The sequence below is a fragment of the Trichechus manatus genome, unplaced genomic scaffold, assembly GCF_000243295.1.
Source record: "Trichechus manatus latirostris isolate Lorelei unplaced genomic scaffold, TriManLat1.0 scaffold00075, whole genome shotgun sequence".
NCBI lineage: Eukaryota > Metazoa > Chordata > Mammalia > Sirenia > Trichechidae > Trichechus > Trichechus manatus.
In genome coordinates this window covers 1,978,416-1,989,108 of record NW_004444011.1, presented here as the reverse complement: position 1 = coordinate 1,989,108, position 10,693 = coordinate 1,978,416, and the positions used below count along the sequence as shown (strand labels likewise).

The following is a 10,693-nucleotide window of genomic DNA, read 5'->3' as shown; positions in this document are numbered from 1 at the left end:
GCTCCTATGACTTTCTATTGAGTTGTCTAATTCTGAAATTTTATTGTTAATCTTCTGGATTTCTGATTGCTGTCTCTCTATGGATTCTTGCAGCCTATAAAATTTGTCATTATGTTCTTGAATAACTTTTTTAAGTTCCGCTACTGATTTGTCTGTATGTTCCCTGGCTGTTTCTGCATTTTGTAAAATTTCCTTTCTAATTTCTAGAAGAGTTCTGTATATTAATCTTTTGTATTCTGCCCCTGGTGATTCCAAGAAGTTCTCTTCCTCCAGAGAATTTATTGATTCTTTATTTTCGATCTTGCTGAAGCCATCATGGACTGCCTCCGTATGTGATTTGATATTGAATGTTGTCTCTGAGCCATCAACAATTTATTATAATTTTATTTTATATTTGTTTAGTGAGACCTAGCTTCTTATTTTGTTTTGTTTTGATATACCCAAATAGGCTGCTTGTGTGCACTAGTTTGATTTTTGACATCTTTGAATCTCTAACGTCCTGTCACCAGGTAGTTAGTTCTGTAACTAAGTATGTGCACACAGAAGTCTGTTAAATTTTCCTATATGGGTTCAGCTCAGGTGTCCAGGCAGTCAGTCACCAAGTATGTGATGCAGGCTCTCACATTCAGTCCTAGAGAGGCATGGGTGATTGGTGCCGGAACTGAACTCTGGCTGTGGCAGGGATCACGCACTGAACCAGGCAGGGGGCTGACGGCTGCCCCTGAGATTCTGAAAGGAAAGCATTTCCCTATTCTCTAGAGTGAGTAGGTAGGTGAGTTTTGCAGCTGGACTATGAACACCCCACTCTGTTGGCTGTAAAGACTCGAGGGTACCATTTTTTCTTGGACTCCTGTAGCAGGTGACTAGGAGCTTTAGGTGATACCACCAGTCCTCAAGCCTCTGTTGCTGATCGATAAAAGTGCCTACTTAAGGGGCACAGCTGTTTCGAGGGTCACAAATCTGCCAGTTGACAGCTGAAGCAGTTGAAGTTAAACTTCAGATGTTTGCCCTGTTGTACTGTGGTAGTGAGAGCTAACGCTGTTGAGTTGGGTCCCCACAAGTCTATGTAGGGGTGTAAGGCACTCAGATTCTGCAGACCCCTTATACCGGTGCCTAGCAAAGGAGCTGTGCTGACCCTATGTTCCTGGCTTAGGGGAGCCAGTAGCTTATTTGTTCTTCTCCAAGGCCAGGAGAATGGGTCAGGGCACATTTTGGGATCTACTTCTGGCCCAGCAGACTCCCAGTGCAGATTTCAGAGGGAGGAGGTAAAAGGTAGAGAGGTTTTTCCCAAGTGGGCTTTTTCTTTTTCTTTTTTTTTTTTAATCCCTGCAAAAGGCCGCACTCATGTACTTATCTTACCCACTTGGGAGCTGCTTTTCACTGGTTCGGAGTGTCCAAGCAGAATCTCTGCTGCCGGGTCTCTCTCAGTGTGGAAACTGCTTCCCAAGCATGTGCACAGCACAGCCATTTGTTTGCTTCACTGCAGACCAGTGTGGCTGCAGAGCTGCAGTTTCACTGCCGTGGCTCTGGTGGTCTTTGCTTCTTCCAAACCATCTCCCTCTCCCCTGCCCTGTCACTCAGTCCGATTCCTCAACTTTGCCTTGTTCAGGGCTCCTAGATATTCATATAGAATCAAATCACTGTTTTTCCAGGTCTTTTTTGTAAGAGGGATATAGGAAGCATCTAACAATTCCACCGTCTTGGCCTCTCCTCCGAGTTGTCTAATTCTGAAATTTTATTGTTAATCTTCTGGATTTCTGATTGCTGTCTATGGATTCTTACAGCCTGTTAAATTTGTCATTATGCTTTTGAATAACCTTGTTAAGATCCTCTATTGTTTTGTCTCTGTGTTCCGTAGCTTATTCTACGATTTTCCTGACCTACTTCCTGATATCTTGAAGAGTTCTGTATATTAATCTTTTGTATTCTTCCTCCAGTAATTCCAAGAAATTCTCTTCCTCCAGAAAATTTCTTGATTCGTTGTTCTGTGAGTTTGCTGAAGCCATCATGGTCTGCCTTTTTATGTGATTTGATATTAACAGTTGTCTCCAAGCCATCAGTAATTTATTATATTTATGTATTTTATGTTTGCTTACTTTGTCCTAACTTCTTGTTGTGTTTTGTTTTGATATGCCCAGATAGGCTGCTCACTTGAGCTAGTTTGATTATTGGTTCCTTTGAAGTTCTAACGTCCTGTCACCAGGTGGTTAAATCTGTTACTAGGTATGTGAGCCCAGGAGTCTGTTTACTTTTCTTTTATTAATTCAGATCAGGTGTCCAGCTAGTTGCTCATTGAATGTGTTGTACAGGCTCTCACCTACAGTCATAGACAGGCATAAGTGATTGGTGTAGGCACAGGTATATGGCTGCAGTAGGGGGTCACAAGCTGATCAAGGCAGGGGGCTGACAGCTGCCCCTGTGTCTGGAAGGGAAATGTGTCCCTGTTCCTAGAGCAAGTAGGTTGGTGGGTTTTGTAGCCAGACTATGAGCACCCAATGCTATTGGCTGTAAGGATTTGGGAGCACCGCTTACTCTTGGACTCCTGGTGTGGGTGGAGCCATCAGTCTTCAGGCCCCTGATGTGGATAGATGAGGACCCTGCTTAATGGGCAGAGCAGTGTCAAATGTCGCAAACCTTCCACTTCACCATAGAGCTGATACAGTGAACTTAGGTTTCAAGTATATACTCTGTTGTACTGTGCTAATGAGGGCCTACACTGTTGAAATGGGCCCACACAGGTCTATGCAGGGGTGAAATGCATTCAAGGTCCGTGAACCCCTTATGCCTGTGCCTAGGCAAAGGACGTGTGCCTACCCTGAGTTCCTGGCTTAGGGAAGCTTGCAGATTATTTTTTCTGTTTGTTAATTTGTTCCCTCTCCAAGGCCAGGAGAATGGCTCAGGATGCATGACGTGTCCTACTTCCAGCCCAGGGGACTCAGCAATCACTAAAGCCACCCCGGGATCCAGTGCAGAGCAGGGAGGTAATGGGAGAGAGATTTTTTCCCAAAGCGGATATTTTTTGATCTGTGCAGTAGGCCAGATGCAAGTACTTATTTTTTGCCAGTTGAGTGCTGTGTTTTACTGGTTCTGGATGGCGAGTAGACTCTCTGCTGCTGGGTCTCTCCTGCTGTGGAAGACACCTCCCTAGCACCACTGCTTCCCTCACCGCACACGCGAGCCAATCCAGCCCGAAGGGTTCCAGTTCCTGCCAGGTCAGGTCTGACAACTTCTCACTGTTTCGGAACTGTCTCTCCCACCCCCAGCCAATCAGTCTGATTCCTCAACTTTGCCTTTGATGTTCAGAGCTGCTGGATTGTCATATATAATCGATTCACTTGTTTTTTTGGGTCTTTGTTATAAGAGGGACCACAGGAATCATCTGACTACTCTGCCATCTTGGCCCCGCCTCCTCATTTGATTTCTTGATCGCTGCTTCCATGTGTGTTGATTGTGGATCCAAATAAAATGAAATTCTTGACAGCTTTCATATTTTCTCCATTTATCATGATGTTGCTTATTGGTCCAGTTGGGAGGATTTTTGATTTCTATATTTTGAGGTATAATCCATACTGAAGGCTGTAGTCTTTGATCTTCATCAGTAAGTACTTCAAATCCTCTTCACTTTCAGCAAGCAAGTTTGTGTCATTTGCATATTGCAGGTTGTTAATGAGTCTTCCTCCAACCCTGATGCCATATTCTTCTTCTCAGATTATTTATTCAGCATACAGATTGAATAAGTGTGGTGAGAGGATACAACTGTTATGGACACCTTTCTTTACTTTAAACCACCAGAATCCCCTGGTTCTGTTCGAATGACTGCCTCTTGGCCTAAGTACAGCTTCCTCACAATTACAATTAAGTGTTCTGGAATTACTGTTCTTTGCAATTTTATCCATAATTTGTTATGATCCATACAGTCAAATACATTCGCATAGTCAATAAAATACAGGTAAACATCTTTCTGGTTTTCTCTGCTTTCAGCCAAGATGCATCTGATATGAGCAATGATATCCCTCATTCCATGTCCTCTTCTGAATCTGCCTTTAATTTTTGGCAGTTCCCGTTGATGTGTTGCTGCAACCGTTTTTGAATGATCTTCAGTACAGTTTTACTTGTGTGTGATATTAATGATATTGTTCTATAATTTCTGCATTCTCTTGGATCATCTTTCCTTGGAATAGGCACAAATATGGATCTCTTCCAGTCAGTTGGCCAGGTAGCGGTCTTCAAAATTTCTTGGCAGAGACGAGTGAGCACCCCCAGTGCTTCATCTGTTTGTTGAAACATCTCAATTAGTATTCCGTCAATTCATGGAACCTTGTTTTTCACTGATGCCTTCAGTGCAGCTTGGACTTTTTCCTTCAGTACCATCAGTTCTTGCTCGTATGCTACCTCTTGAAATGATTGAACATTGACTAATTTCTTTTTGGTGCAGTATCTCTGTGTATTCCTTCCATCTTCTTTTGATGCTTCCTATGTCGCTCAATATTTTGCCCACAGAATCCTTCAATAATTGCAACTCGAAGCATGAATTTTTTCTTCAGTTCCTTCAGCTTGGGAAATGCCAAACTTGTTCCTTCCATTTGGTTTTCTAACTCCAGGTCTTTGCATGTTTCATTATAATAATTTACTTTGTCTTCTTGGGCCGCTCTTTTAAAATCTTCTGTTTAGCTCTTCTACCTCATCATTTCTTCCATTCACTTTAGCTACTCGGTGTTCAAGAACAAGTTTCAGAGCCTCTTCTGTCATCCATTTTGGTCTTTTCTTTCCTGTCTTTTTAATGGTCTTTTGCTTTCTTCATGTATGATGTCCTTGGTGTCTTTCCACAATTCATCTGTTTTAGTCATTCGTGCTCAATGTGTCAGATCTATTCTTAAGATGGCCTTTAAATTCAGGTGGGATACGCTCAAGGTCATACTCTGGCTCTCGTGAACTTGTTCCAATTTTCTTCAGCTTTATTTTGAACTTGCATAGGAGCAACTGATGGTTTGTTCTGCAGTCAACCTCGGGCATCGTTCAGACTGATGATATTGAACTTATCCATCGTCTCTTTCCACAGATGTAGTCAGTTTGATTCCGGGGAGGTCCATGTGTATAGTTGCCATTTATGTTGTTGAAGAAAAGTATTTGCAATGAAGAAGTCGTTGGTCTCGCAAAATTCAATCATATGGTCTCCAGCATTGTTTGTATCACCAACGCCACATTTTCCAGCTACTGATCTTTCTTGTTTGTTTCTAACCTTCGCATTCCAATCACCAGTAATTATCGGTGCATCTTGATTGCATGTTTGATCAATTTCAGACTGCAGAAATTGGTAAAAATCTTCATTTTCTTTGTCTTTGGCCTTAGTGGTTGGTGCATAAGTTTGAATAATAGTCATATTAATTGGTCTTCCTTGTAGGCATATTGATGTTATGCTATCACTGACAGCATTGTACTTCAGGATAGATCTTGAAATGTTCTTGTTGATGGTGTCATTCCTGGCATAGTATACCATAGGATTGTCTGTTTCAAAATGGCCATTAGCAGTCCATGTCAGCTCACTAATGTCTAGGATATTGATCTTTATGTGTTCCATTTCATTTTTGACAGCTTCCTCTTTTCCTGTATTCATACTTCATGCATTCCATGTTCCTATTGTTAATGGATGTTTGAGGCTATTTCTTCTCATTTTGAGTCACGCCACATTAGCAAATGAAGGTCCCAAAAGCTTACTCCACCCATGTCATTAAGGTCAACTCTGCTTTGAGGAGGCAACTCTTCTCCCACCCCATTGTATTTTGAGTGCCTTCCAACCTGAGGGACTCATCTTCAGGCACTCTATCAGACAATGTTCTGCTGCTATTCATAAGGTTTTCACTGGCCAATATTTGCCAGAAGTAGACTTCCAGGTCCTTCTTCCTAGTCTGTCTTAGTTTGGAAGCTCAGCTGTAGCCTGTCTACCATGGGTAACCCTGCTGGTATTTGAAATAACCACTGGCATAGCTTCCAGCATCACAGCAACACGCAAGCCACCACAGTAGGACAAAATGACAGATAAGTGGGATCTTCTGTCCATACCGATTTTTAACTTTATTTCATTTCTCTTTGACAATTCTGGCCAATCTTTTTCTTAGACCTTGAGGATTTAGTCCTGGTAGTATTGTCAACACCTTAGTTTAATATCTTCAGTAGAAATATTCAAGGAGTACCAGTGTTATAGACAATGCTATTCTTTGTACTACTGGAGAGAGGTGCTCCACTTGTAAGATATCTTCAAGAAAATGTCAGCGTCTACTCCATTCCCCCCAGGTGTGCTTTATATTTTTCAATGTGCACATCTCTGGTATGCAAACCAAAAATAATACTCAATGTTTTGGCAATGATATAAGTTCTGTTGTGATGACCTTGCTTTCACCAAAATCATTCAGGCCAAAGAGTCTACCAGCTGCTCCAGCAGATTATAAGTCTGTGTTTTTCAACAGCATCAATCCTTTAGCACTATACAAAATTCCTTGAGCAGGGCCAGTCCAGTCCTTATTCTCTGAGTGCTTGCTCAAAAACACACAGAAACATATGAAAGGTAGTACAGTGCCTTGAATATACCTTTTGATCATCCCCCTGGAATTGGCCACTTGTTTCTTTGTGGCCCCATTGAACCTGAACAGATGTTTATCACAGCACTTATGCTACTGTAATATGATTTCTTGTTTACACGTCTGTCTTCCCAGCTAGACTATGAGGTCCTTGAGGGTGAGAATTTGGTCTCTTACTGGCCCTTGTATCCATAACATCTAGCACAATACTTGGCCCATGGTAAATGTTTAACATTTGTTGAATGAAAAGTCTGGAGTGAGAAGTGTAGGGTAATTGAGCCAATTGCTTAGTTAAATAATAGCTATGTAGTAGTAGATTGTTTGTGGGTAAAGTACAAGGTAATCTTGTCAAGGCTGTTTCAGACAAAAGAAAGGTATTGCTAGAAGTAGGAAGGTAGGAATAAACAAGGCTTAGACGGAAAATGGCAATGGAAGCTGGCCTGGCTTGCCCATGTTGGGAAATAAAGAGAGGTAAGCTTGGACATACCAAAGTCTTAGAGACAATTGATAGAAAATCCTAGAAGTGAGATTTAAAAAATTTAGTAATGGTTCTTCATCTGAGGAATTGATGATCAAAATAATATTTTAAAGTATTGGTCAGATTAGTGTGTGCTTATATCAAAATCCATATTTATAAAACATCAAATCATGAAATATTGATTTTAGTCTGTGGGTCATCGGTTGATCTTTAAGGTCTCTGTCTTTTTCTTCTCATCCCACAGGTTGTTATTTTGTACTTTGAGCCAAGCACATTTCGCTGTATTCTCCTAAGATGGGTTCGCCTTCTGGGTTTTGCTACTGTTTATGGAACTGTCACTCTCAAGCTTCACAGGTACCTTATGTTTCATTAGTTTTTCATTCCCATGGGAGGATCAAAGTGTTTGGTTTAGCAAATAAGTGTAATCTCGGTTAGCCAGGTTTAATTTAAAAATTTTAGATAGCAAGATGATATTTTTTTCTTTTACTTTAAAGCAATATTTTTTTATTCACTAGGAAAATTTTTACTACAACCGAACTCTTTGAACAATATAGTTTAGTAAAATGTTATGTCATTGGTTATGTAAAGTGTTAATTCTGAATAAAAAGTAAATAAATTCTGAATGTGAAACAGTATTTACTAACTAGGAATAGGAAGAAATACATAGACTATACAGCTGAAATAGTAATACATGTCCAGAGTCATCACAGAATCCTGTATAGTAGAATTCAGCAATATGCTTATGTAACAAAAACCGTTCTCCAAGCTGAAGTTCCACGCTCCAGGGTAATCCTGCTGATATTCTGTGGATAAAGTTAGTTCAGAAAAATAGTGTTCTTGGCTTTCCTCCTTAATCAGTGTGCTCCAGTGATTAGTGACATTCTGAATTGGAGTATATTGTAACTTCCTTGATACTTAGTTTTAAATCTGCCTATTTTTAAAATGTATATGGTAAATATCGGGATTCAATGGACTGCCAGAAGAACAAACAAATCTGTCTTTGAAGAAGTACAGCTAGAACCCTCCTTAGAAACAAGATGGCAAGACTTTGTCTCACCTACTTCCAACACATTATCAGGAGGGACTAGTAGTCCCTAGAGAAGGACATCATGCTTGGTAAAGTGGAGGGTTAGCCAAAAAGAGGAAGACCCTCAACAAGATGGACTGACACAGTGGCTGCAACAATGACCTCAAGCATAGCAAAGAACATAAGGTTGGAGCAGGACCTGGCAGTGTTTCCTTCTGTTGTACATGGGGTTGCTGTGAGTCGGAACTGACTCAATGGCACCTAACAATAGCAACATGCCAGAATGAAAGAGGTGTGTGATAAATTACTTTTTCACAAATGCTAGGGATGGCTGGAAATGATTCCAGGTCTTTCCCTTGCCTCCTCTTTCCAAGTCCCAATGTAGTGAGTGGAGCCAAAGAGCATAGGAGACAAAAAATGAATTTCTCCTTGTTTTCTACTTGAAGGAGGGTCTTACCACTGTATCCCTAGTACTTAGCACAATGACTGACACAACTATTATGTTTAGTACATAATAGCTGATGAATGCATAAATAAAAATGTCAGCCGCAGACCTGGAAGCTGCTTTCCACAGTTCTTTCCACACATAGTGCATTTATATTCCTGTGACTCACTGTGGAGGACACTGGTGTTTCCTGAAGGGTGTGGAATACGTAACACTGGGGTCTCCAAGAGAATGTGATGGGACACAGATGCAGTATTAAATAATACTGAATCATATAATGAGAAAATTATTTCCATAAACGTTCCCTTTCAATCCTTCTGATTATTTCCAGGAGAAAGATTAGTTTAGAGCTAGTAGGTCTTTATCTAATCTTCCTTAGTAACAAATAGAGATCAAGCTTCAGGCTCAGAGCTGGCTCAGAGCTTTCCCCACCAATGCTATGTATATAAAATTAATTAACTTCATCTTGCTGTACTTATTTTTATAGTTACTTTCTACTTATGCAAAGTGATATTGATTTTTCATTTAAAGTAGCAATATAAAATTTCTTTCAAGATATTTTTAAGTAATAAGTGGAAATAGAAATAAATTTAAGGAAAATATAAACATGCCCAGGTACAGCAGGAATTTTGAGGGTGGTATGCAAATAATTGGAATCTGGGAAACTAGGTTACTTCATCATGTTTTTTCTTTATTTTAAAGACTGTAATTAAAAGTATTTTCTCTGACTGTATGTCTCTAGAAGCCATTGCAGTGGAGAATTCCCCACTGAAGGCTTAAATTGAGTGAAAACTATTTCTAATTCAATGAGTGAATTATTCTTATTCTGCCTGAACCATATGGCTTTATTACTATACTCCGTTTTGTTTTTTTTCTTATTGCTTAAATTTTTGTTTTCTTTATGTTGAGGTGTAATCTGTACTGAAGGCTGTGGTATTTGATCTTCATCAGTAAGTGCTTCAAGTTACCTTCACTTTCAGCAAGCAAGGTTGTGTCATCTGCATGTCACAGGTTGTTAATGAGTCTTCTTCCCATTTGTGGGAGGATATGAGGACACTCACAGAATGAAAAGGAAAGCTAAGAAATCATGCTTTGAAAGGACCTGACCTAGGGTAGCTTTAGGGATCTCGGTGACAGGAGCTAAGGGGTGATGTCTCCTGCATGCCACAGCCCCATTTTCATAGGAATTTTGTTTTCTCATTTCAGAATAAAGAAATAAAAGTAAATCATACCTCTTTAGGTGAGAAATTCTAAGGGAATTTTGAGTACTGCTACATAAAATGATTGTTATATTCCCTTGAGAATAGGTAAGAAAGAAGGCCCGAGTTTTTGTTTTATTTCAGCCATTTCTCTCAAGCGTAGTAGAATTAGCAAACGTTTCTTCCTTCATCTCCTGGTCTCTCATTGACTGTTGTGTTGTTTACACAATTCCTGTAGCACTGAAGATTTGAAGCAAATATGAAAAAGGAAAGGATTTCACTCTGTCATCAGAAATAGTACTATTAGCCTGGAATGGGAATTTAAAAGCTTTGTTCACTTTTTCCAGATCTCCCATATTTTTCTTTAGTGGTCTCTTCCCACATGTGAGAGTCATACAGCCAAAGACTACCCTACCAATGAAAAGGAAAATCACAAAATAATCCTTTGTTTATTGATAATGCAACACAGGGGCATTCCAAGCTGAGGATGGCAGTGATCTGCCCCTGCAGGGAGGAGTATTTTATCACTGACATTGTTCAGCATCACCGCCACGTGGTAATAATAAAAGGCAGATCAACTTTTAGTTGGCCTTATTATTGCCTTAAATTGTCTACAGACAGTGAGCCCTGTGTTGCTGGCACCAGGGCAAATCATCTCCACCACCCCACCTCTCTGGGATGCCATGGATGCAATGCAATTATGTAAACCTGGAATTGTTTGTTCCTTTCCGGAAGAAGAAGAATGGTACAGGTTTTAACTAGCTCAATATGGATTATAAGGAAAATAGGGCTGAAGTAGGTAAAAAGTGAAGAAGATTCATTTATAAAAAGGAGTTTCCTAGTTCCGGCAAAATGGCACTCTAGGCAGAAGCACCACGCCATACCTCCACAGCAAAGATCTGAAAAACTAAGCCATACAGAGAATACAACAATCCTGAAACCCTAAAACATCAAATGAAGAGATAAAGA

At 40.2% G+C, this 10,693-nt stretch overlaps 1 protein-coding gene across 1 annotated transcript in view; it reads left to right on the top strand.

The window, feature by feature from the left end:
- The window catches only part of GPR158 (G protein-coupled receptor 158), a 734,231-nt gene that overhangs the window by 644,826 nt on the left and 78,712 nt on the right, over window positions 1–10,693 (top strand). Inside the window, exon 6 of the mRNA XM_004380527.2 lies at window positions 7,298–7,407. Within this exon, the coding sequence (XP_004380584.2) occupies window positions 7,298–7,407 (110 nt within the window). The remainder of the gene's footprint in view (window positions 1–7,297; window positions 7,408–10,693) is intronic.